Source organism: Crocodylus porosus, unplaced genomic scaffold (genome assembly GCF_001723895.1).
Source record: "Crocodylus porosus isolate Cpor-Errol unplaced genomic scaffold, CroPor_comp1, whole genome shotgun sequence".
In the NCBI taxonomy this organism is placed as follows: domain Eukaryota; kingdom Metazoa; phylum Chordata; order Crocodylia; family Crocodylidae; genus Crocodylus; species Crocodylus porosus.
This window is the reverse complement of record NW_017728909.1, coordinates 14,792,954-14,820,951: the sequence shown is the minus strand read 5'-3', so window position 1 is coordinate 14,820,951 and position 27,998 is coordinate 14,792,954. Positions and strand designations below refer to the sequence as shown.

Below are 27,998 nucleotides of genomic sequence, written 5' to 3'. Positions count from 1 at the left end.
GGGATGAGTTAGTTGAGGATTGTCCTGCTGTGTCTGAGCAAGGGGTTGGACTAGATGTCACCTCCTAAGGTCCCTTCCAACCCTCATTTTCTATGGTTCCCTTCAGTCCTTTAGATGATATCGAGCAATTCAATTAGGGCAAAAGCCCACCCAGAAACTAGAAAATCAAAGCAGAATACCCCACCTGAAAGAGACAAAAAATGCAGTGTGGATACCTACGTTTTGGCCTGCTGAGTTCCCTTGACATCTGAGCATGCACTTGTAAGTAGGCTCTGAGGCTGGCAACTCTGAGCAGCTAGGCTCTTAACTTCCCCCTGAGCAAGGCTGTGACTCACAAACGAGGCAAATTAGCACCTAAATCCCTGAAGGACTGAGCATGAGTCAGGCTCGGAGCACAACTAACATACGCTTGGACCAAGGAGTTTGGTACGAAGTACAGCTTTAACGGTCACTGTCATTCAATAAAGCCACCTGCTGATGTCCACTTTTTACCTAATAGCTATAAACTAGAATTTGGCCAGTGTCCTAAGTTGTAGGCTCCTTCCCTTGGCCTACTCCCATGTCCTGCTTCCTGGGAGACGTCTCCCATCACTGGGCTACAGAATAGCCCGAGCAGGGCACCTGCACCCTCCATTCCCCACCCCTGTTGAAGCAGGGCTCAGAACCAAAGGCTCTCCTTTTCCAGGTGAGAGCTTTAACATTGAACTACAGAGTCAAGCTCCCTCTTGCTTGCTTGCCATATAGCCCAATGAATCTTGCACTCTCACCTGCATAGAGATCTAGCCTCAATAAGAGGGCTCTTGGGTGGACGGAGGCACCTGAAGTGCGGGTTCCTATGTTTTAGAGAAAAACAGAAATCCCAACACACCCCTGCGCTCATTTTCCCTCACCTGCTAGCGCTAAGATATTCCCTCAGCAGTGCTCAGGCTGTGTGAATTGCCTTTTGAAAGCACATAACTCTCTCCTCTTATTGTATATGTCTAGACCCATGCTTCTGAAGCCAGGCATCTAACTGGTCAATCTGGGTTCTGCCCTCAGTCTCAGCGTCGGTTGTCCATCTGTAAAATGGACATAGTAGCTTTTATTTACCCCGTTATGGTGTTGTAAATGTCCAGAAAGGTGCTAGATTACAGTGGCACAGGGCCTATGAAAGTACAGAATAACCTAAAAGGGACTGAGTGACTACCGGGCCCCTCCCCCTTATATGAATTTGGAGGTGATCTAGTGGAATTTTCCTTTCTCTGTCTTAAAAAAATAAGGTTTCAGGTGCAAATTTGTAGTTAAAAGGCAAAAGGGGAAAAAAAAGAAAAGATAAGCACATCTCAGTTCTTATACATGGGCAGCCAATACATCTGCAGATGAGCTTTTGTTCTTTGTTGTTTCAAAGGGAGAGCTTACTCCCTAGGCAAGATTTGACATGCATCCTCCTACTGGCCTGGTAATGACATAGAACTGTTATGGCAACAATATATTCTCATTAGCCATTAGTCCTTAACAAAAGCAGGAGAGAAAAATCTTTCTGAGCTGGAGGAATGAAAACAAATGCAAAATATCTGAAATATATCTGGGTTAAAAATATCTTAACCCCCCTCCCACCATCTGTGAATAATTACATTCATCATTTTCTTGAATTTCCTTGTTGTCCTTCCTTTCCCCTTTCCCCTATGTAGCAATCCAACAACAGCGTTTATCAGTGCTCTAAGAGACGGCAAAATGTTCCAATAAAATACACACCAATGAGAATTTGCTACTCAAACTCATGCTGAACCATTCAGCGTGGTTTGCTGATCTGTGCTTTATGTGCATCTTTAGTCTGGCTGAGACTATAGACACACATATTGAAATACAGTATCTTTGAACGTGAACTTTTGTTTGTATTATTTTTCCATTTCATGTAAGCCTTTCCCTGTAAGATTCCCCAAGGAATCTTGTAGATTGGAAAGGTGTGAAGAGTCCAGTCCTTATCTGAATATGTAACTTTCTAAATGGTACCTTGTCCCCTTTTTGGTGGAATGCCCCCTTCCTTGTCTTTGATTTACTAGTATTGTACATGAGACAATCCTTGGTTATACATCAGAAAGAGCCCTACAATAGGTATTAGAGATTCAGGAGCCCTGCTCCTTGGAAGTTGTTTTCTCAATAGGGCACAAAATCTCACTCCCATCTTCCTTGTTTGCTCTCCTTCTGGTCTCATGACTCTTGAACTGCCCAGTAGCAAGGAGCTGGACCATCCTCAGCGGTGACAGATGACAGGTCAAGTTGCAGCAAGGGAAGTTTAAGTTACATATTAGGAAGAATTTTCTCACTAGGAGGGTAGTAAAACACTGGAACAGGTTGCCCAGAGAGGTGTTGGAAGCTCCATCCTTAGAGGTTCAAGACCTGGGTAGACAAAGCCTTGAACCTGAGGTTGGACTAGATGACCTCCAGAGGTCCCTTCCAACCCTCATTGTCTAAACCAAACTCCCTGCTGAGTTCAGGATCACTCACAAGAAATCGGTCCTGCCCATGTGGCCCTGCTCCTTGTGGTCTGATGCCCAGAGTGGGGACGGTTCAGTATGGTCCTGAGAGGGATCCTCAGGACAGCAGTGGCATGAGCCCCCAGGACCTTGCTAAATCTACACTGCCTGTTTGTCTTGAAACTACACGGAGCAGGAGTGAATGGACAGAGCTTTTTCTTCTCACTGGTCCCAACTTGGCAGGACATGCTGCAGCCTAGAAGCCAACACCTTCTGCCGTTGAAGTCAATAGGTGTTCTGCTATAGGCTTATAGGGAAAAAGACTGAAACCTGTGATTTTTAACATCTGGGTATGAGTCAATGATTTATAAGTGTATTATAATTATTATTAAATATCTTTCTTTACCCTCCAAATCTTTTTTTTCCCAGAATCTGTGGTTCCCCAAGTAAAATGATTTAGTGACGGGATGGACCTTATTTCTCCCTGCAGGGCTTATGTCAAAATATACAGTAGTTTGCCAGAATGAGGCTGTAACAGCTTTGTGTCCTTGGGATTACTGTGATCTCCCCTAAGGCCCCCTTACCATGCCAAGCTGGCCTAGAGGGAACCCTCAATTCTGACCCACCACATCTTTGACGGAAAATATACAATAGGGAGGCTGCCTTTCTGCCATCTTGAACACGGTTTCTTGTTGTACACTGGCCCCGGGGTTCCTGAATCCCTTGTGGGCCCCGTCCTGTATTGGGTGTTTCGGGGCACCCTAGCCTGATGGGCTATGCGTGGCTCCAACCATCCCTTTACCACACCCCAAGACTCGCAGATGGAACTGACTTTCTTCAGTCTCGCATTGTGCCCTCACAGGGCTGCGGGGAGCCCGGGTACCAATCTTGTACTGCGCCCTCAGTGGTGCTCGGGCTCTCCGCAGCCCTGCAAAGTGCTGCACCCCCTCTGGTGCTAGAGTCCCCATGCTGCTGTGGGTCCCCTGTGAGGTCTCCTCCACCCCCTAATAGCCTCACCCAAACCACCAGTTAAAACAGCAACCGAACACAAGCCCCTGGGCTATAACATAAAATCCAAACTGCCCGACTATCACATCATTCACCCTACCGGGGAATACACAGAAGCTGTTCCTGCAGCCAGGCCTCTCCCCCTTTGGTTATTCTGGGAGAGCTCATTCCCCGTGGGGGCTGGAAGGGAACTGCTCTCCTAGCCTCAGGCCTGGAGTTTATATGGGCCTAGGGCCCCGCCTCCTCAGCCGGCTGACCAGGTTCAGGTGCAGCCAATTCCCTCCTTAACTAGTTGTCCCAGCAATCTGCATCTGGGTTCTTATCTCTACTCCAAGAGTAGCAGGCACCTTAGTGCCCTGCTACAGAGGCATTTAACAAAGCCTGCGGGACCACCGCTGGATTTTTCTGAGTGTCAGCCTCAGCCTGGGTAACCAATAAATATATAAAGAAAATGAAATTAATGCTATTCACCTAACACATTGAGTTAATGATCGCTACTTAGCTCATTAATACTGCGTCTTAAAAATAATATGTGAATGTTTCATTTATACATTACCGTGTGTAGGAGAAAATGCATTAAAATAATTTTCCCCTTAAAAGAACAAGCTTTAAAGGCCCATTAAAATATAATTACTGCCAAAAATGCATTTTACGTTTCCTCGAGATAAGCTGCAGTGGCCGGGTTTGAAACTCAACTTGCATTTGATTCAGGATTATGGAGCAGCATGTTTTGATAATAAGCAGAAGGATCACAGATAACAGTCTGAGTCATTGGGCTATGTTTTGTCTGGGAAAATGTATTTATCTGAAGGGCTCTTGGGACTAATATGGTTCCTCTTCAAAGCTGGAAGCAAGGGACAAAAATCCTAGTCCTGGCGGTTGGCAGGATGAACACATCTTGTGATTTCCTAGCAATTTGAGAGATGGCTTTCACTACGGAGCACGCTTTTGTTGTCAGGTTGGAAGTGCCTGCCTGAGAATGAATTCATGTGTACACAGCTCCAGACAAAAGGGACTCTCTTTAAAATGGCAGGCCATAGCATTTTAACCAGTTGTTTCCAATATGGGCTTTATATCAGGGAACTGTGACTGTGTACCAGTTTCACTGCAAAAATAATCCCACATTTTTACAGGCATGGATACAGTAATTGTGCCTGCGTATGTGCCCAGTTTTCTATGCCGACACTTGCCTTGTGGTTGCAAGTGAGTTTGCTTTTCTATCAAGGGATTTCTTTATGCAGTTAGGTTTCTGTGGGATGCCCTTTTCAAAGCTTGATGTAAGGACTCAGTGTGGAGCTCATAGTCGAGGAGCAGGAAGGGTGGAGCGAAGTCAAGAACAAAAGTCTACGCAGCAGTGAGTGGTGTATAAATGCAGCAGAGGAGATAAGTGCCATGCATACTCCAGAGGGAGGGAGTCAACCAGGGCTGCAGAATCAGCAATGCATTTCAAGCTAACATGGGGAGTGACAAAGGCTGAAAGAAAGGGGCAAGAACACATCCATGGCTCTGTGTGAAAGCTCTTTGTGAAGGCATGGGTGCCAGCAGTCATTGCTAATAATTAGCAGATGGAATAGAGGCAAGACAAAAAGGCTCACTCATTTTTACCGACATAATCCAGGGATAAATTCCTTTGAAGCCGAAGGAGTTACATTAGCCTAACTAAAATATAAGTGAAAGAATTTCCAGACTGGTTGGTGACAGAGTGAGAAACAGAGAGGCAGACACCAGCATGCAGCCATGTTAACAAAGGTGATCCCATAGACAGAAGCTGAACAATTCAAGTCAAGTCACCTTCACAGTAAATGCTCCCTTGTAGTCCCACAGGACACACCGCGAGTTCTCCTCCAAGGGCAGGTGCCTCTATGGGGCTGTGGCAACAACCACCTGCAGGCACCCATAATATTGATCCACTCCCCTGAACTCAGTGGGAGCTTCACTTCACTTCAACATCAAGCCCGTTCAGAGGAACCTCTCCATTGCTAACCACAGGCTTCCTTGCCTTTAATGGATTTTGGACCAGGCCCTTAAATTTATTTTAGGTTTGTGCAGTTAAAGCAACATAGCCAACAGAACTACACAGGTTATTGAACAAGCCTTCAACAGACAAGCAACTAAAAGCACCCTTGTAGTCATAGGGTCATGGAAAAGTAGGGCTAGAGGGGCTCTTCGGAGGTCATTCAGTCCAACCCCTACATGAGACAGGATCATCCCTATACAAACTGTCCCAAAGAACCATAATCTAAACTCTATATAAGACTGGCATCAGCCCTGACACAACATAGACCTAACACCCGAACCTGCCATGAGCAAAGCTGGGGAACCACGGTGGCCAATGTGCTGCTTCTATAAAATGATGTCTATGCGCTCAAGAGATCTCAAGTAGCAGGCTACATGCCCTGCTACAGAGGAAGGCAAAAAAGACACCCACAGTCTATAACCATCTGCTTATGGGGGGAGATTTCTTCTTGACTACAAACATGGTGATTGGTCCAAACTTGAGTGGAGGGGCAAGACCCTCTAGACTAGACCCTCCATCTCTGCTTCTAGCAGGAGAATCAGCACATCCCTGTTGAAGTCCCCAGCCCTGGCTGTAGCCGACATACAATGTCTCTGGGAAGTCTTAAATATACCCCGACACATATAGCAGAAAAAAGGGGCTGGGGGACAGGAGCAGGTTGAAGTCCTAGACCCAAAAAGTTACTTACTTATATAGTTTAATCTTTTTCAGTCTCTGTATCCCATGCTATCTAGACTTCATTATTTTTGGCTTGCTTCTAACACTTTATAACTCCAGTGCTAATGATGTTCCTTAAAACAGCGTAACAAATTCCCCTGAGTCTGTATTTACCTGCATATTCATCTATGAATTTGGAATATGTGGAAGAGGGAGCTGTAGTATATTCAAGGGAATTTGATGAAAAATGGTAATATCTGGACTAATATGAACTTTCCTTTGGGTAGACATTTCACCATTTTCAATCTGTAATTTTTTTGTTAAAATGCTAAACAATTTTTCAATTCAATCCGATTTCCCCTCCCACAATTTGATACAAAAAATGATTTTTAAAGATGATTCAAAACAAAACAAAAAAGCTTTTTTTTTGTCACAGAAAAAGTAGGACTTAAGTTCTGGTCTAAAAAAAAATACAGGTAAGTTGAAAAATCAACAATTTTATATGAGGGATACTTCAGGAGAAGCAGTAAATTAAAAATACCTGGTCACAAGACAAACTCAAAAGCTGAAAGATAGATAGATAGATAGATAGATAGATAGATAGATAGATTGCTTATTCTGTCCCTATTAGGTGTCACTAAGAATATTTCACTCATTAAGTTGCCCGCTTTGACCAAGGTAGCTTTTCCCTCTGTCTAATTGATATCCTCTTTCTCTCATCTTCAGACCATACCAACTGAAGTCAAAGTACTGATACCCACTGGATAGGCATGAAGACAAGGAGAATGAAAGGAATCTGTTCCTCTGCATTTTCCTTTATAAGATCAATGGTTTTGATCACAGTTTCTGTGGACTGTGGAGCAAAATCTGCTTCTGCCTTGAGCTGCCCCAAAGAGCACCCCTTACAAAGAGGGAAAGGAGATCTGGAGACAAGGAGATGCCTTTCATCCTGCTCTCCTTTCCACAGCTCAAATGGAGCAAATTGAGCAGATTATGTCCAATTTATCCATTGTTTTGCACCTGAAAATATGAATGCAAGTATTTTGCTTTAGGGTAAGAATTCTACGAAGTGTAGGGCCAGAGCAAATCTGAGTCCCAGAAGGGAGTATAGTTAGCTGTATTAAAAGATGCCACAACAGGCATATGCTGCTATACATAGAGATCTGGCAGAGCACTCACACAGCGCCAACTCCTTCAGCAACCCCATAAAAAGGGTGGGGCTATCAGGCACAGTTGACACCTACTTCCACGTGGAATGTCATTCTGACTTCCCAGAGAAGTGCATATTTGCTGGAGAGTCTGTGTCAAAGCTCTGCCTAGCTCTAGGGATAGGATAGATTTAACATAAGGGGGATGATAATCTGAGGGAGCCTTCCTCCTTGGAAGTGAGCTGAATTTCATAGGGAAATGGTATATCCATGAATAAACTTTGTGCAAACTGGAACCCAGATGATCTAAATGGACACAAGTCTAATTGCCAGCTGATCATCACTCCTCCAAATAACAGTTTCCAGCTGGAGGTTATCCAGAGGCTCAGGAAGCTTGCACCAAGCTTTTTAATCCTTTCCTTGTGGAGACGAGTTTTTTTCATAGCCACAAAGCCACAAGCCACGGCAGTTGACAGTCTTGGTCTGGGCCCACCTATGCCATGAGAAATGGAATATAATGAATCTAGCAATGCTCAAGAGAAGAGAACCTGCCCCAAAGGCAGGATTAACAATGGGAAGCACTGCATTACACAGAGGATTATTTTTCAGGGGTCTGCCTTATATGGTAGAAAGAAACATCCCCTTTTTCAACATCTTTTGCATTACTTTTTGCAAAGGTTTGAAAATGTCACTCCTTGAAATGATGAAAATATGAAGATTTCATTTTTTAAAAATGGCTAAAATTTAATATCCTCCATGTGTCAGGTATCCAGGATATTTTTAAATGAAATCTTCATAATTTCCCAACCAGGAAGCAACTGTGACCACCTGAAACCAGAGACCCTGTTCCTGCCTTTGTTGCAAGATAATTTGCACCATCACAAATCCTCACAAGAGGTGTAAGGCTCCATATCCACTATGAACTGACTGCCCAGAGGAGTTTTCCATTTATTGACTCGTCTGTGAAATCCTATGAAATATGAACTCTCATTTCTACCCAGGATAACTTTTACAAACTCTTCTCTGATGCCTGATGAAGGGTATTTGTGCCTGAAATCTTGCAATTATTGTTATTATTATTTTTTTGTGCAAAAATCTTTTTGGTTTTATAAAAGATATCATCTCTACTATGAGTCCTCCTTGCCACATGCATCTATGCACTCTGTGCATGTCTTTTCTGTTTCTTCTGACATAACCGTCTGGCTGGACTTCAAGATATGGGACAAACAGATATACTTTTTATGATAGATAATATATGTAGCTTAAAAGTATTGTTATCACGTATAGAGCAGAGATTAAAAAAATATTAGGGTCAAATGTATAATATTTTTTCTGTATGCCCTTATTAAGTGCATTTTCTGTATGCTTACGTGAACAACATTTTGCCACACCTATTATTGGACCTATTTTATCATCTTGTTTATCTCCACTACTTATGGGACAAAGACATTATATGTCCAATGTGTCCTTGTGTCTCTTCACTATTTCCCCCATGTTATACTGAAACTGCTCCTTTTTTGTTTGAACAGTTAAGATTGCCTCCATGCCTGTGACCCATATATTTGAGGTTAAGATCTTTGTTTTTTTTCTCAGAAAGGTTTACATTAGCAAACTACTCACCTGTCCAGCAGTGTCTAGAATGTCCAAATAAGCTGGCTCATCATCAATTCGGACTTGAGTTTTATAGGCATCCTCTGAAAAACACAGTGGAGTTTGGCTGAGCACAGGGATAACTTAAGGAATAGAAAAGGAAACACATTTGCATCCCTACAGTGGGATTTTCAAAAGTCATCAATCCTGAGTCAGAGAAGGATTTTGGAAATCCCACCCTTTTTCCTAAAAATGTTAGAAGGAAATTCTGAAAAGGAGGATTAAGACCCTGGTATGCCACCCCTATGTAGAAAGTTAACTAATACCTAGGCAGTACTAGAAGTTTATTTACAGCCTTTGCTAAAACAATGCAATAAAATGGATGATAAAATTATGGAATAATAAGATTATGTACTTTTTGGTTATTGGTGAAAGCATCCAATAAGATCACACAATCTGCCAATTTAAACAAAATTAAGTTATAGCGTAGCATGCAGTGATCCAAGAATAGATAAAGTCAAGCAATGTAAAATGGTAGAGTACAAAAATTAAACTCAGGCAATTCAATTTGACATGGGCCCTTATTCATTGTGCAAGTAATGAAAATACACTTAAGGAGTAGAAGACAGGCTGTAAATTGTGAGAAAGACGCCAGATTGTTTTTTCTTCATTAGCCCAGTATTTAAAATTTTCTGCTAATGGAGAGATCTGTTTTTCTCTTATTTCTTCAAGGAATGAACAAGACTATAAATAGAGGTTTAAGTCATCATCTATCTCTTATTCTTCCCTGTAGAACGTATCGTGCTTGTACATTGGGTCCGACGCCACCTGCCCGTAATATAATGCAGATCTGTTTAGAGGGACTCACAATCTAGTAATGGCCTCTCATTGTCTGCAGTTTTGTACTTCAGACAGATAGGTTGCAAAGCCAGAAGAGTGTTTTATTAATCTCCAAATGGAGAAGTTTGAGAAAATCTCACTATCTGCCTCTCTGTCTGCATGCAAACATCTTTAATCCTTAAATGGGTATTTTGTTTTAAATAGAGGAGGAATCGGGTCAGTAACTGTCAGCACTGCCCAGGCACTTGTCTGAAGGAGAACAAAAATGCTATTTAACCATCCAAATAAGGGCTTATTTGGAAGAAGAGGGGCTTCTAAATTGCATGCCTTCAGGTATTTGATAGGGTATTTGGTCCAATAATTTTGAGATTTCCCCTTGAGCTAAAGGGTGCATGTTAAGCAGCCCTGTTGCATAGCCCCATCATAGAATTTAACAGAGATAAATGTATCTTTAAAAAGTAATTACAAATGCTTTCTATTTTTGGGACAAACCATGGGGCCAGCACCCCATAGTTTCTTAGCACCCAGGCACCATTTAATCTGCAAGGTTTTATGGACCTCTTTGCACAGAGGTGAATGTTCCTTATTATTTCATGCTTCCACACTAGGGCTTCATTTCAGTCCTTCAAATTGCTGGGCAAAAGGACCTCCCAGGTAATGGGAAAGATTCCCATTGGCTGTACAAAGCTTGGGATCAGTCCCTTTTATAGACACCAATTAAGTCTCTCAACATCCCTGGAAGATAGGAGAATTGATTTATTTTTTAATAAATCCTCAGCCTGAACAACTGTGCCTTGTGAACCTTTCCATTTGCTCATGGTTTGTTGAGCTAAATAATAAATAAATGAATGAGGGAAGGACTAATATTTGCGTAATTTGTTTTGCTCAGCTTTATATTTCATCCCCTCCTTGTTGTTTGTATTTCCTTGTTAAGGTTAAATGAAGCCTAGACGTCAGACAATATTTATACTGGAAACAGTCCTAGAAATTATCTGTGTTGTTTAATTAAACAATAATGCACAGCAGACTGAGTGGTTACGGTGATTGATGTTGTGCCTTGGCTGTGCAGTGAGGCATGAGGTGAAGACAAGTGCTTCCAATGCACCTGAGAAGTGTCATTAATCAGCATGAACATATGGCCAGCAGCATCCCATGGCTCACAAGCCCCTTACTGTCAGAGAAGGTTCAGGATTGGGCCCTTAATGGCTTTACACCATGGATCGTGAAAATTATAATTAGCACATTCCAAAACGGTTCTTAGAGACATTACACTCCTCAGTTATACATAAAATGATAATAGTCTCTGGGAAAGGCTGCATTAAATGAGCACTGCAGCAGTTAAATAAAGCATTCATACATAAAGGAAGGCCAGCGTGAACGTTGCCTGTGCACTTTTAACTTTGCCCCCTTCTGAGCATGCCTTGCCATGCAGTTTTAATTACATGCTCACATACGAATCTTTCTTTGGGATCCCTCCCTTTTTTCAGGCCTTAGTTCAGCAAAACGCTTGCACACATGCCTAATTGCCCCTAAATAAGTAAACCTATTGACTTTGAGATAGGCTTAAAATTAAATGTGAAGTGAAATATGCAAGAACAGAGAAAAGGCAATGGCGGTCTTTCCACTGGGTGTCAATGAGGGTCTTCGATGCCTGGTCTACATAATACACATCAGGAAAGGCAGGCTACAATTTTGCTTAGTCTGTTAGAACTAGCCTTGGGTATTTAACCCATCTAATAAAATATGGTCAATTGACCAATCAAATATTGGTCCAAAAGTGTTAAAAAAAAAAAAATGCCAATAGGTCCAAATAATATGCAAAGAAAGCACCAATTTTCCATTTAGAAATGTGACAAAAAACAGTAAAAAATCACATTTCTGTCAAGAAAACTACAAAAAAAATTCTATAATGTTTGACCAGTCAAAAATAAGTAGTCAGTTGACCAGCCAGTTGACAATATTTGACCGGTCAATTGACCAGCAAGGCAACCCTAATTAGAACAGGCCTGAAGAATTTGGGTTCAGTACAAATGATAGATATTTTTCCACCAAAAATGAGCAGATCTGTCACTAGCCATATGTATAATTTATGTGTATATACATAATTATATACTTACTAATTCATGCATGCAAATTGTCAGCTTTACAACTCTAGCCTTGCATTCATGCCGCAAGGGCTTCACCCTTCTAGCGTCCATGGTTTGGACAAGTATCTTATCTCACTTATATCACTGTAACTGCAAAATCTGTTAACTTCACTGCATTTATTCCAGATAGGCACTTGTAACTGAAAGCAGAATCTGGACTAAACAAAGCAGAGATTTAAATTATTTCTTTCCCATTTGCAGCTGAGATGAACTGGGAAGTTGTGGGGCTGGTTAGATCTCACAAAACTGTCTGCTGGCCCCTATGAAAAGAGAATCTCAGCTTCCCATCCTAAACAAGTATTGCTGGTTTTGTTTTTGGTTTTTTTCATTCTGGTACAAGTTCCCCAGAATCGGAAGAGCTGCATTTGGGTAAAGCTGAAACGAGTCAATCAGGCTCTGTGAGTATGGTGTTTTTTCCCCTTGAGAAGATCATGTTGAACACACAAAGCAACACGTTACACATATTTAACCAGTGCCTTTAATCCACATGTCCCAAGGCACTTTATGATGAGCTAGTAATACCAACCCTCATTTGAACTGCTATGTTTTAAGGGCAAAGTGCTTTCACTTGATATCTGTGCAGATGCACAGGTAACCTACATATGTTATATTGCAATATCTGATGTGTTTGGCCAAAGAATGGGAGAGAAACAGTGGGAAAGAGATATGGATTGTAGCTGGAACGCCCTGTCTCTGCACAAATACACAGAGCAGGACTAGGGAGATCAGTTCTCAGAGCCAAAAAATAGGGTGCATCTGTTACTACATAGGCTCAGTATTGCTTTCCAAACTGGTTTACAAAGGGTTTACTGAGCTCATCTACACATGATATTAATGTGGCACAATAAACTCTGGTGCAGTTCACGCTGGAGTTTATTGATCCTGGGGGAAGTGTTTACATGTGTACCTGGGACTGCGGCACATTGAGCCAGTGTGGCACAGCCCCAGCTGTTGGGGGGCTGCGGAGTTGGCTTGCCAGACTGGAGCTAGCCCCCAACTCAACAAGATGCATAGGGGCTGACTGTGGCATGAGGATGCTATAGTGTGGAGCTACCTGGCAGGCAACCCCCACACCATAGCACCCTCATGCCCCAGACAGCCCCATAACTGGCCCACTGCATGTAACCAGGCTGCTGTAGGATACTACTTCTGTTGGGTGAAATTAATTCATTTACTGCAGCCTAATAGCACCACACATGTAGATGGTGATACATTACTGCAGAGCTAATTAGTCTGCAGTAAAGTGTCCTATGTAGATGCACCCACTGTGGACAATCCACTCTGTGACAGCTACATTAATCGAAGCATGATAGGGAAAGGTTATAAAATATTAGTGTTAATGAGAGCCCTATGGTCTTGGTGGTTGATTGGTGAAAGACCAAGACCGGTGGGTCCCAAGACAAGATTTTCTTCCAAGATCATAGCATTAGATTAAGATAAAAAGGAGTGGAGGACACACACAAATAGCAGATGTTTGATTTGGGATGGGGATCTGGCTAATAGTAATATGAGGATGTAGTTGCAATTCAGGGCCATGTCACATAGAACACTTTGTATGTGTTAAATGCACTTAAAACATGAGTGTCCAGGTGTTGAAGCACTTCAAGTTAAGCGCACTATGAAAATGTACAATTTTCAGGTGAGGACTGTCTCTAGATCACTCACGTTAAGTAACATTTTCAGTCTGACAGCCTGCTTTGTGGAGATAATATGAGCAATTTACAGTTCTCCGGCATCCCAGGATGCATTGCTTCCATATCATACCCTTCACACTTCTACTCCAAGGGCCAGTCTACCCACCAGACCAAACCCTACTGACCATAATCTCAGGGGAGGAGAGAACCATTAACACAACTGTCAAAGGAACTGGCTGGATCAGTTAGGGCCTTGTTACATGTTGCGCTTTGAACTGCTTAACTGCTGATCTGTGTTAGTGGTAGCTCGAGTTTGGAGCAGTATGCCTTAAGGCTAAAATCCTTTCCAGACTGTCCCATACATGCATAGCTGTGGCTTTCCACTAAAGAGCTGGTGAGCAGGAGCCTGACTTGGAGCTATAACAGTAAGTTGCCACTAAAGGGCTGCTGAGGCAGGACAGGGTCCTATCCCTGATCTAGGCTGGGGGTGAGGCAGGGACATGAAGCTGGGAGGTGGAGAGTTAATGGGATGGGGTTGGAGGTGGAAAGGAAATGTGGGTGGGGGAAGGATGGTGAAATGAAAGGAGTCAACCCCTGAAGGATAAAATAAAACAAACAAACAAACAAAAAGAAGAATTTAAAAAGAAAGAAAGAGGAAGTAAATTAAAGAAAGTCTCATGTTTTAATAACCAGGGATTTGGAATGGGGAAGGTCATACACTTGAGGACTGGAAGGGGAGTTGGATGGTGACAGAACAGCCCCCTAGGACCTAGAGTTCAGGGAGTAGAAAATTTGTGCACACAGGACAGGACTGGGTGGGTGGGAAGGTTGGATACTGCACCCTGTGATGCCGGAGGATTGTCATTTGGGCAGCTCACCTGTGAGGAGTATTTGCACATTAATGGAACACAAGCTGGATAACACAGATCAGAGATAAATTTGTGGTCAAGTAGCATATGTTGGCTAAAGTGTCCTGAAAAGTACTTTCAGGTGTTTATGCATGGAAAATCTGGGTTCAGAGCTCCAGGAGCTGCCAAAAAGAGGTGTAGCAAGTCCCTTGGAGTGAACCTACTTAAGGATTAATCCATGTGTGTAAAGTGGCCAGTGGAAATGTAAGCTACCCACCCCGTCCTCAAATGATCCTGCCAAGCAATGGCAAGTCACAGCCTGTCCCCACCTGCCGCCACCCCCCAGCCTGCAGTATTTCAGCAAGTTACAGGGAGGCCACCTCCACTTTGGTCCATGATATCTGTTACCAGGACATTGAATTCAATGCTGCAGTACTTAGAGGCAGCCTCAGTCAAGCTCTGCCCCACATGCCTATGGCCCAATTCCCCCTCCCCACTCCACCCCACCTCGCCCCCCAGCCAGGACAGGTTTTCAGGGCACTAGGAGACAGAAGCAATTAAAGGGGTTTTTTTCAGTGCATCTGAGCATGGGCAAAGACGGCAGAGGGGGTAAAACCCCAAGATGGAGCAATGTGTAGAACAGACTATAATCCCATGCCACCCCACTTCCTCACCCTCCAGTGTCACTGTGGTTATGACCTGTGGCAGCCCTGTGTGCTCTTTTTGGTGGTCAGGTGCTAACAGATCCAGGACAAGGGAACACTGTCATTGTCTGGGGCCAGGAACAGTATCCACCTCTGTCACACCAGGGTTACTGGGAGCAGCCATTTCAGGTGGCAGTGAAAGCTGACATCCTTTGGGATTCCACACCCGCCTCATAGGCATAGGCTTGGTGACAGCAAGCTCAGAGCAACTGGGCAGGGCATGGGACAGGGTATCCTTCTCCAAGGGAAAGCTTTTGGAGAAGAAGGTGAGGTTATCCTAGTTCAGGACATGATCGAGCATCAGTGGTCTGGAGGAGCTAAGACGCTGTAGTGCAGGTGCAGGAAGGTTTCCAAAGCCTCACATACATTCCAGGGACTCGCTACATTTCCCAGGGAGCTATTCCCTAACTCTAGGGCTGGGGTTGGCACACGAGCTCGTAGAAGCAACAGGGCATATCTTGAGGGGTCACCACTTGCATGATCAAAGAGCTCCTCTCTACACTGCCAGGACATTCTTGCCAGGGTGGTATCAACCAGAGAAGCAGTGTCCTGAGCCAGGGGCAGACAGACAAGTTAGCATGGGGAGGGGGTGGTGTTTCCCCTGTGTGAACCTCCAGGGATGGAAAGTGGAACTAGCTGGGGGAGACTAGCTGAGGCAAAGTAGCTGAAAAAGTGCTTACTACGGCACAGTCCCTTCTTGTCCTGGTTGCCCATGAAATTCAGTGTGCTGGGAGAGAAAGATGCTCATATTTTCTCTCATATGTAGAAGTCTGTAAAAATGTTAAGGTCTGCTCTGCTGTCAATGTAATTAGGTCCAGCTTGGAGAGCTCAGGAGGCTCCAGTACTGATACTACCCCAAGGACATGAAAGGACATTCCCACTCAGAGGATTTTCTATAACTAAAAACATTGGCTAAACCAGCAAGATCAGATCCTGGAGACTTCATGGACTCTTCCCCATGTCCGTGCCAGCACTACTAAGGGCAGGTTTCCTGCCTATAAGTTTTGGCATGACCAGTTGGAGGAGCTGCCAAGAACTCTTCAGCAGACCGTTGCGGCTCAGGATCATCATCTCCTGGAACTGGTGCAGGGACTGGGGAGGGGCTCAGAATGGGTTCTGCGCATAAGTAGTCCAATTCACCAGCTGTCCTCGGCAGTGATAAGGTGGCATCTGATACCTGAAGCACCCTGACTTGTGCAATATCATTTGTACCTCCTGCAAGTGGGAAAGCATGATGCCCATGGTAGCATCAAGGTCCTCAATGAACCACTTCACCAGGACCAAGAGTTAGCCTGTGCCTGTGGACTAGAGCATTCAGGGCAAGGATTGACTTGGTTCTTCCACTTGTCATCTCCACAAAACCCCTGGAGATCTGGTCCCAGCTGGAATGGACAGTCAAGGACAGATTGGAGATCCTGTACCAAGCCAAGGAGGGATGGGGATTTTCATTGTCACCACAGCAAGACAGTCAGCCAATTTGCACTTTGTCTGCACGCAACCATTTTTGGCCACCATCAGAAATATGGGAAAAAGTCACTCCACCATGGCGTGCTGGGAGGCCTGCTTACTGGCTCTCTAGAGGCAGAGTCCAAGCTATGCCTGTAGGGTTCATAGTCAACATTACTGGCAGAAAACTTGAATGCCACAACATTTCATGGACACATTATAAGTATCCCACACAACAAATCCCATGGACTACATGCATGCTTGGTATGTACACATACTGAACCTGAAACTACCACACTCTCAAACATAAAGAGCTAAATTATGATTAGCTCTAAGAATGTAAGAGCTATCATACTGGGTCAGACCTCAGGTCCATCTAGTCCAACATCCTGTATCTCATAGCAGCACAGAGTGGATGCTCAGGGAATAAATATTTATGCAGGGCCTATTCACACTGAACCCAACTGTGCAGCTGTTACTGTGCAGTCATTTGATATTCGCTTTAACAAGTACTATGCCACAACAGGTCATAGAAACAATGTGCTTTAGCAAGTACTAAATGACTGCACAGTAACCGCTGTTACTGCACAGTCCTGGTGGTGCACGAGTCACTTCCAACCCTACTGCACAGTAACAACAAGTTTTCTGCTACTGCGCAGTAGCGTCAGCATCCCAGTTCATGCCCGCTGATGCTACATCACCGTAGTGACGAGCTATGTTGCCACAGCTCGTTGCTACAGTAACATAGCATCTTGTGTAGACGCACCCACTGATCTGTGCCATGCTCCTCTTCCCCCATGTCTTCCAGGTTCCAACTGTAAGGGGAGAAACTGGCTGAAAAAAAAAAATCTGTCAAAACTTTACTTTGATGAAAAATTGATGCTTTAAGTAAACATGGGGGGTTTTTTTCACAAAAAGGTCACCCTCCCTCCCCAAACCACACAACTTTTATCTGAGGGGAAAAAAATTAAATGAACCTTTTGAAATTTCTCAAAAGAAGGAAAACATATTTTTTTTGTGACTGCCTCTAATTCTTCTTATTTTTTGTTGGTATTAATTCCTTTCTCCTTCCATCTCATCTCAGCAGAGGGGAATTATTTTTTCAAGTGCACTAAACATACTTCACTGTTTTCACATCCCAGCTGTCCTTTGTGTGCTTTACACATACTTCAGTTATTTAAAGAAGACACACGCATCTCTAATAAGCCTTTTCAGTGAGTCCAGATTATCTGTAAAATGTATACATGTACAAAAACTCCATGTTTCCTCTTGCCTTCCTTTAAGGACATAATTCTGGAGCCAGGAGCACATTAATTAATACAGACTGGAGATTACCGATTGGAGATACTATAAATTCTCTTAGCACTCACTAAACTAGATTCATAAAAAATATATCAGACAGCTTCTTCTCCTGTGATCAGGTAACCTCTTTATGACAAATAGACTTGGATGGGCTACAACCTAAAGAAGAGTTGGAATGGGGTTTTCATCTGCATCACAAAGGTATGCTTCTGTTCCTGGAATATAGGTCACTTTGCTCTTTCCTGCAGTAGATAATACTGTTCCCAACTCTTTTGTCTAAATATTCTCCTTTTTCCTCTGTCTTGCACAGTGTCAACCACATGCATTTAGAAACAATGAGCTATTTCTTTAAATACTGCAGCCAAAAGGCATTGTCTTTTGCTAGTCAGGTATCTAATGAAAAGACAGATGTTCAGACTGTCAGTTTGCATTTTTTACTCTCCTGAAGGACAACAAAAGCCTCCTGTTTGATGTGTCTAGGTTACCTTTTACACCCTTATTTCCTTTTAAGCATTCTGGGACATGCAGCATGTTTGGTTCCCTGGGGACAAGTAGCAGTGGCACACCTTGCACCGACGCTACTGTTCCCCAGGGAATATCCATGCACATGCGCTTTGGCACATGGCAAGTTACCCCAGGTGGGTTAGGGAGGCTGAGGTCTGCACTGGGCTGGCCCCAGCAGCCTTACCTGGAGTCCTGGGGGCATCCTGGGGCTGCAGCAATGGTGATTCAGGTGGCCCAGCTCTGCTTTTGAGCTGCCTGTGCTGTTCTGATTTTTTTTTTTCCCCTGTGCATTGCCCCCTGGATAAAAAACTGCAGGAAAAAAGGCGGAGCAGCACACACAGAGGCAGCGCTCCCTTGCAGCACGGCGATTAGCTAAATGTGCGGATGCAGCCATAGGATCATCTAAACGTTCGCTTATAGGATATGATCCTAAAATCCTCACTGTCAGAAGTAATCACATGGAATCCAGCAAGACTTTCCCCAACTTCATGTTTCGTGTGCTGGAAACTCTGTGCATGTTTCTGCAATGCAATGTATGTATTTATGTAAAGATAAATATATGTTCTGTAATATATGTTGTGCTTTCCTGTACAGTCACTGAAGACTGTTAGGAAAAACACAGATTTCTTTTATGTGGAGAATGAATGACAGTGAATAACAAAAACAACAAGAGGATTTTGAGGGAGGAATACATTGAAAGGAATGGGTAAGGAAAGGGTATTAGGGTATTTCGGACAGGACTGTATCCCACTTGCTAGGAACAGACTAGCAAATAGGAAGTGAGAGCCTTCCTGATGCTGCTGGAGGACACCGCTCAGTAAGATGACAAAGGCACATCTGACAAAGCTCATTTCAAACAATGCTTTTATTCTCCTTCTCCATCCCTCTCCCAGAGCACTGGGGTTGGAAGGGACCTCAGGGCAGGATCACAGTCACTGGTCAGCTACATAGTCAATACAAGAGCACTCCTTCCCCACTCTTCCCCCTCCCTCTCTTTAGTTAGTATTTTCCTGCAAGCCTGGCTCCGAAACGTGAAACTCTTCAAAATTCTCAACACATTTTAAGTGCTCTCGTTTCATTTCAAAGCTGTTTTGAAGCCTTATGTTTCATTTCAGTTTTTGAGCTCGAAACATGTTGAAACACCTTTGAAATGAAATGTCTGTTGAAATTTTGCACCGCCGTAGGCTACAGTAGTAGGAACTGCAGGGCCCTGGGGCCACATGTCCCTAGAGCTGCACACTCTGTGGACTCCTACTACACCATGTGCTGAATCCCCTGCCTCACTAAGCTCCCCCCCGCCCCCCATTTAGATACAGGCTCCTTCCAACAACTAGCACTTCTGCTGCTAGTGGCACCAAGGAGATGGGCAGTGTCTGCTGTAGCTCGTGTAACATGAGAGCTCTGGCCACATAGAAGTTGGACAGCCCTGACATAAGGGCTGGCACACATCATTAGGACAAGGCATACAGAGTTACAGCTCTGCTGCCAACTGGTTTGTAATACTACTTCAGTGGATGTGTAAGCACTTCATAAGGTCAGGTAAATGGCACTGCCTGAATTCTCCAAATAGGAAAACTGGGTCACGGTCACAGTACTTACATCCTTATTGTCATGTGGGCTTCATGCCTTGTTGTTGCACTGAATTTGGCTCTAGTGGAAGTGTCATCTTTATTTCCTTATTTCTGTTAGGAACTTGTACAGATTGGACTAGTGATCTGTGTAGTCAAATAGTCCATTTCCAATACTGTATAGTACCCCCCACACACATACACACACAGAGCCTAGAACCACCTCTATACATACAAAATGAAGCATATGTCTGTCTGTATGTATATGTTCACTTACAACTCCAAAATGGCTGGACTTATCTAAAATCTTCCAAAATCACTGAATACCACCCCCCAAAAAAATTATAGGTGGGTTATTTTTCCCTTGACCCTTTTGGGGGCTTCCATGGACTGGGATTACTTCACTTCTCACCTAAGAAAATGGTACCACTCCAGTTTGGATGTAGTGAATTCAGTTCAATTGTCAGTATTATATTGAGGTTTGCCTTTTTTTTTTTGCTCCACATTAAATATTGATTGTTAAAAATGCTGTAGCATGTTCTTTATAAATAAACAATATATTTGACTTCAAAAGGTTGTACTAAGTTCTTTGAAACACTGAAATTACAAAAATAACAACCCGGGCGAAGAACAGGTACTTCAACTACTATTTGTATATATCATGTTGCTTCAAATTATGTTCATTATTTTATGTTTATCAATGTTGAATTGCACCTTTCATTGTGCTGTCCATTCTTTATTTCCCAACACAGGCTGTTCTTATTAGCCTTAATGCTGCATCATCTCCCTGCTAGTTCACTGTTCATTTTCCAGGACTCTAGTGAATATATTCAATGGCAGAAGGAAATGATTGTTGATATTGTTTGTGGAATCCACAAGCTTTTGCCACACAAACCCTCACTCTCTAAATCTATCCTTGCAATAACCAGACAGACGCTGTATTTATCTTGGCTGTAGCTTGGTTTTTCAATACAATGAAGGAGAAAAGGTACTGTAGCATTCAGTGTAGTCAATACTGCACCGAGAGCCTTATTATTACAAAAAAGAATACAGCATATGCCCTGGCAAGACATGAATAGTATTGGGGAAACAAAGCATTAGTCACATTATGACTACTGGTAATTGTGACAAGGTGTAAGTGCATATTGTAAGTGGATTCATCCATTAGTTATCCTTACACCTTGTATGATGGGCCCATGGTTCTTTCAAGTGTTCCATTTTCCGTGTTATGCATTCGAATTAGTATGGAGTTATTTTCAGATAACACAATGAACCTAAGCCCTGACCACTCACCATGGCAAAGATTGTGTAGCAGAGTTCTCGGATGACCTTGACAATCCAGATGTGGGTAACTACAGTAAATTTTAGTTTCAACTAAATATGTTATAGTTCCTCTCTTAGACAGTTCTTAAATACTATGGTGCACTGTTGATCACCTGCTGAATCCCCATTAGAAGTGGTTGCATTTCAGTGGCAGGTAAAACAATGCCTGATAAGCTTCAAAACACTTAAGATGGTGAGGTAGGAAAAACGCATATATAGCTATAATATGCTATGCATATGCCGTACCCCAATACTGTACTACTGAGGGAGGATAATAGATTTATCCTTCCAATCTCACTTGTGTTCACCCCCCATTTGTAGTTGGAGAACTGAGGCAGAGAAACTGTGGGCCAAATTTGATCTATTTTTCTATCAGCAGATTATATTTGTTTTAATTTAAATTGGTTTAAGGTATAAACTTATTGTATGGTTATTGGTAAAAGCATGGATTATATAATTTTATGCGTCTTGTTGATTTTACTGTATTGTTTTAGTGAAAGCTCAAAAATAAACTACCTACCTACCAGACATTATGCATCCAGAATCAAAATAGAAATGCAATGATTGGAAACTGATGATTTGTCAATGTGGATGGTACTTTGTTCAGTTATTGGTGAAATCAAATGGCATGGATCATGAGAGATTAGGAAGGCCGAATGCGATAAGGATTGAAAGACTGCCAGCTGAAACATCATAAGTGGTGGAGCTTTATTTTTAACACTTGAGACCAGGCTCTTTATTTGATCTTTCTTCAGCTTCAAAGTGCTGCTTCTGGCAGCCTCCATCTTTCTACCTTATCGATATCTCATTTGTCAGTCCCTTTGCCAAAGAGTTTGGTCAGCACTAAGAAAGAGTGCTTTCACTAATAGGTATTTAAAAAAATCCTCCTATATCAAACTATATTTTAGTTTTAGACCCTTCATAACAGAAGAATGTTATCTTATGACTGCCCCTAAAAATTGGATTTTTAATACCTTTGTTGAAAAAATGTGGTTTAAAACAGAGTTACAACTTATCTGATGAATATCAGAAACGTTCTTCCTTATTAAGAAGATTCATAGTTCAGTGACCCACAGTTAACAGATATAAGGCTGTTTCAGGCTGTTTCTGACCATTGTGTGCTTCCAATAAGTTGCAGTGTACAGTCTTCTTAAAGCATTCATATGTTGTTGAGTGCACTCTCATTAACCAGACTGGTAGGAACTCTATTGCATTTGTTACTATAAGCTGTATAAAATAGAGAAATGATGGGACAGATAAATAATACCCATGTTATTAAGCTTATAAACCACAAGTAGTATTTATTACACTTATGAGCTCATTGCATCTGTACCCCATTTATGGTCCGCTTCGGTGTGTCCTCCCCAACCATAATTTGTCTTAAAGTTTCCCTGTTCCCCTATTCTAGATCAGGATCAGTGTAATAGTACCATCTTTGCTCATTGTAACTAAACTGCAGGCTGAACTATGTTCAGATGCTTGTGAGTTGACATAGTAGGCTTGCTTGACAGTATATTTGACATAGTATATTTAGAGTCGCAAAAAAGCTTTTGACAAGGTCCCTCACCAGTAGTCATGAGATCACAGGGAATGTCTACCTGTGGATTAGAAAGTGGCTTAAAGATCAAAGGCAAAGAGTGAGTATGGATGGTCAGTTTTCAGGATGGAAAGAAGGAAACTTTGGGTCCCACAGGGATCTGTGTTGGGACCAGCGCAATTTAACATATTTAAAAAATGATGTGGCAATGAGGATAAGTAGCAAGATGGCCAGATTGGAAGATGACACACAAGTATTCAAAGTGGTAAAGACCAAGGCAGACTGTGAGGAACTACAGAAGGATCTGGGAAGATTAAGAATTAGCAACTAAATGGCAGTTGAAATTCAATGTGGATAAGTGATGTGCCTGGGCAAAAATATTCCAAACTATACCTACGCTATGATGGACTCTACGTTAGCTGTTACCGCACAGGAAAGAGATCTGGGAGTCACTGCGGACAGGTGTCTAAGAACATCACCGCAGCCATCAAACAGGCAAATACAATATTACGGATCATTAAGAAGGCAACTGCAAGCTGGAATTGTGCCCAGTCCGGGTCCCCACACCTCAAAAAGGATATAGAAGAATGAGAGAAGGTCCAGAGAAAGGCAACAAGTATGCTTAGTGGTATGGATGGGCTTTCATGTGAAGAGAGACTAAAGAGGCTAGGCCTAGTCAGGTTAAAAAACAGATGCTGGTGGGGAACATGATAAAGGTTTACAAACTACTAAATGGCAAAACGATAGTAAATAGGGATTTAGTATTTACTATCTCTCACAATACAGGAACGAGGGGGTATAAAATGAAAGTAGTAGGCACTGAGTTTAAAACTAAAGTCCTTTTTCACCCAACGTGTTGTTAAAGGGTGAGCCTCGTTGCCACCGGCTGTTGTGGAAGCTGACATTTTAGCCAGATTCAAAAAGGGATTGATCAGCTTCTTGGAGGAAAGGGGCATCAGTAGCTACTGTGCCTGGGAGTTAGGAATAGGCTCTGAATCAGAACTTCCTAGACCTTCAATGCCGGAGGCTGCAAATGAGGGGGGAACAGTGGGAAAGACCCTGGCTATCTCCCTTTCAGCATCTCCTCTCTCCTACTGTGTGACACAGGATACTGAGCAAGATGGACCTATGGTCTGACCCAGTAGATGGTAATCCTTATGTCCTTATGTTCAAACCCTCAAAGGTTCCTGATTTCTACTAAGTTTAGGCACCTAACTATCCCTATGAATCTGGGCCTAAGTGACCAGTGTGAAGTCACATGGGAAGTTGGTGTTTTCATGTTGCAATGAACTCAGGTGTCCGGGGTCTCATACAATGCACTACTTGGTGGAAAATTATTAGCAGTTTAGAATACACCTATCTCAGCTTTCATTCCAGTCTCATTTCTTTCAATTTAAGTGCCATTATGTCTAGCTCCCTAGCTGACTTCTGTCCTGTCTCCGTAATAAAGCTAAACGCTTCCTAACAGGGTGTTCTGTGCTGTTTCTCACCTAACCACAATGCCCCTCGTTTAATGTCATTATGTATCCATTTTAAAACATCTGCTTGCAAATAAGTGTCTCCTTCTCGTTGGGCTGCCTAATGTTTCAGATCTGTGTACTGCAGGGCAGGACTGATAACATGCCGCTGCTGAAGCTGCTTGATTGATTCTCAGAGTAGATTATTTACTCCTCAACTTTCTCAATGGCCCCCAAAGCACCCCAGTTGTGAGCTGTAGTATTTGGCACACTTTCAGCCTCATTTGTTACAGGCTATCAGTACACACACTTCATCTGCTTGTAGGTTCATTACTTTGCTACCCTCTCATTCTTTGCTGAAGGTCAGGGGAAGCTGGCACAGCCGTGCGTCATTTCTACTGTGGGTTGTCTGAAATCAGACAGATTTATCCGTGCAATGATGGACTGTGCAAGAGGAATCATTTGGGGGATGAATTCAGAACTTTCTTTCCCTATTCTGCTCTACTGTGCATTCAGTTTATTAGCAAGCAAAACTGCAAAAAGAGAACCCACTTGCTCTGTGCCTTCTGCTGATGAAAGGCACTGATGTGAAGAGCCTGTCTGTACCAAGCTGGAGGTATACAGGCTATAAGAGTAGTTACAAAATCTTAGACCTGGAACGGGTCACAAAGGTCATCTAGTCTAAACCCTGGGGTCACTGTTCTCAGACACATGCCTATCTGGCCGACCTTGAAAACATTGAGTGAAGGAGACTCTACAACTTCCCTAGGCAGCTTGCTCCATTGTTCTAGGGTTCTTACAGTTAGCAAGTTTTTTTTCCCCCCCTAAGATTTTATCTAAATCTGTATTGCTGTAGTTTGCCTTGTGTCCTTCTCTCCATTCATAGATCCATAGCAGTAGGGTCAGAGGGGACCTGAGCAGATCATCAAGTCTGACCCCCTGCCCTGAGCAGGAATGAATACTGGGCTCATATGACCCCCACTAAGTTAAGCTCATATGACCCCAGCTAGGTAGTAATCAAGCCTCCTTTTATAGACCCCTAAGGTAGGAGCCAGCACCATATAACAGGGGAGAACATTTTTTCTCCTGCTTCTTTGTGGCAACTTTTCAAATGTTTGAAAACTGATATTATATACACCACAACCCCCCTCCCCACCCCCAAATATCTATTTCTTTCAATCTTTTCTCGGAAACAAAGTAGATAGTGAAAAGACAGAGAAAGAAAGAAAGAGAGGGAGAGAGGTAAAATACTATGCTGGATACAAAAGCCAGCATAAAATCTTCATTTTTAGATCAAGTAGGTATTCCAAGAGTACAAACCAGTTGGTACATGCTGATCACTGGAACTCCTAAGCATTCATAGATTAATCTATTCACAGATGTTTGGGTTGTAAGGAACTTTAGAAGATCATCGAGTCTGACCCTCTGCCCTTGGCAGGAAAGAGCGCTGGGGTCAGATGACCCCAGCCAGATGCATGTCTAGCCTACTCTTAAAGACCCCATTAAAAATAATGTAGCCATGGTAGCACCCGCAGCCAGTCATCACCCCCATTGCCCCCCCCCCCCGAACATGGGCAATTAGTAAACAACATGATACAATTAGTAAAGAATAATAGAATAATTACATTCAAAGATGTTCAAGTTTGAAGGGGTCTGGCAGGATCAAGGGTTGGTTTGATAAATACAGCATACAAGTAGGGTATCTACATTGCTAAGAAACAGTCAATATCTACTGCAAGGACTCAAGATTAGAGACAGATTTAAGCTATAAATTCCTAATAAGGACCTGATTTTGTAAGTTTGGATGATAGACCGATTCCCACCTCAAGTCTCAAAAAAACCTGACCTGGTTTTGTAGGTATATGTAGTTTCCCATAATATACCTCCTATTTTTCAGGATTGAAATTCAGAGCTGGAAAAGATTGGATGCTAGTGAAAATGAAAAGCAAGATTCACAATAAGTTTCACAATAATTATTGGAAAGTGAGACTACGAGGATTTGCTTTCTCACTCTGATTGCAATTCCAACAGGAAAAAAAAAAAATTAGAAAGCAAAGTGCCATCTTTTGTTTCCTTAGAAACATGGTCTAATAAAGTGATATTATTTGGTTATATAGGCTCCCATCCGATGGGAAACGGGGTATGAAATCAACCAATTCCCATCCCCTATTGAAACCTTTTGGTTATGGTAATGAATACTCAGGAGAAAGACAGAAATATGTTTTGATAATTGGATGACAACTGACAAAATCTAGCTGCGACATTTGATTTCATCTAGTCACTACATGTCTGGGTAAGATTTAAAACAGGTGATCCGGGGCTAAAATGATACAGGTGCTATTATCAGCTGAGCTATCTAGTTCCCACTTAAGGCATTATTCTGCAAAACACTCTTGTGAGAAACTAATCTTACATAAGTAGCTTTCATGGGGCATGGAACATCACACGGTGGTGGATCATTGATTTCCATAGGTTATGGATCAGATTGATAGGTCCCAGAGCACCAAACATTTGAGCTCACAATGAAATTTACTGATGAAAATATTCCCACTGATATGGGTAGCACAACTCCTGTGATTCAACTGACTATCATTTGCACATTTTTGCAGACCACACTGTAAAGAGAAAATGTGATTCCTTATAAATGATAATATTTTTTGCTGTTTCATGTATAAAGGCAGCTCAGGTGAACTCTTGCTGTACCACTTGTTCATCAGCTTGAAGCCACTTGAAATAAAGATACTATTAGTAATAATAATTAATAAAGCCATATAATTATTTCCTCTGCTGCCAGGAAAATGTCATTTACTTCAAAGATGTACATGAACAAAGTGAACAAAGTACTCTTGGTTAATCAAAACATGATAATTAACAGGAGGCTGAGCACACTCATCTTGGTGAACAAGAATAGCAGGTAGCAATTTCACTACTCTTTAAAGTCTATGATTGGGTTAGTGAGTGGGAGGATCTGACAGCTATGAATTCACTTCCTATCATTTCAGGGGGAGTAATTAATGAGCTGACTACATTTATGGTGCTATTAACATGGATGGTACCCTGGATTTAGTCAGATGAAGAAAGCTCCTGGCTTCTATGAAAAGAAAGGTTAATGGAGGCATTTTTCTCGTGGGAACACATTTGGCACAAGGAAAGTCAACTCATAGTACCCTTGAGAAATTATAGAATGAGAAAAAGTTACAAATATATAAAGCAACGTTTAAATAAACCATCAAGTACAGAGGAGTAGGGAAAATATTTCAGACACTGCGGAGTCAAAACAACACTTTGATGATTGATTCTAATGTTGGGTACCTAAATCCAAATTTTCCACCCTCAAAACCTCCTTCTCGCCTGCCTCCTAACTCTGGTGATCCCAAAAGTTTTTTTTTCCACGTGCCTAAAGTTCTGTTTCTGGGCAAATGTCCCTTCATCCAAGTCCTCGGGTCACTAAGAGAGCATTTACCTTACTCCTAAGCCCTATCAGAATCCAGAAACTATTCATTAAACTATTTATTTCACCTGAGCTTCATCTGGAATGGGTATGCAGATCAGGCCACAGACAATGTTTCATGTTCTGCAACATGTTCTGGCAAAGCTCAGGCAGAGGACAAACTGCTCAGGGATTAGAAAGCTAGGCAAGCTTGTGATAGACCTGGTTTCAATGCCTTCTTCCACTTGATGAAATCCAGCTCATTTTGCACAAGAATGTTGTAATCATTGGGGGGGGGGGGGGTGAAGCAGGCCCTATTCAATTCAGATTCAGCCCAAATCAGGGACTGTGATTTGATTTCTTGGTTAGGATCACTGTCCCT

General features: G+C 42.5%; 1 protein-coding gene across 1 annotated transcript in view; it reads right to left on the bottom strand.

Moving 5' to 3' along the window:
• Positions 1-27,998, bottom strand: part of RIT2 (Ras like without CAAX 2) — a 293,525-nt gene that overhangs the window by 160,044 nt on the left and 105,483 nt on the right. Inside the window, exon 3 of the mRNA XM_019531825.1 lies at positions 8,907-8,980. Coding sequence (XP_019387370.1) covers positions 8,907-8,980 — 74 coding nt within the window. The remainder of the gene's footprint in view (positions 1-8,906; positions 8,981-27,998) is intronic.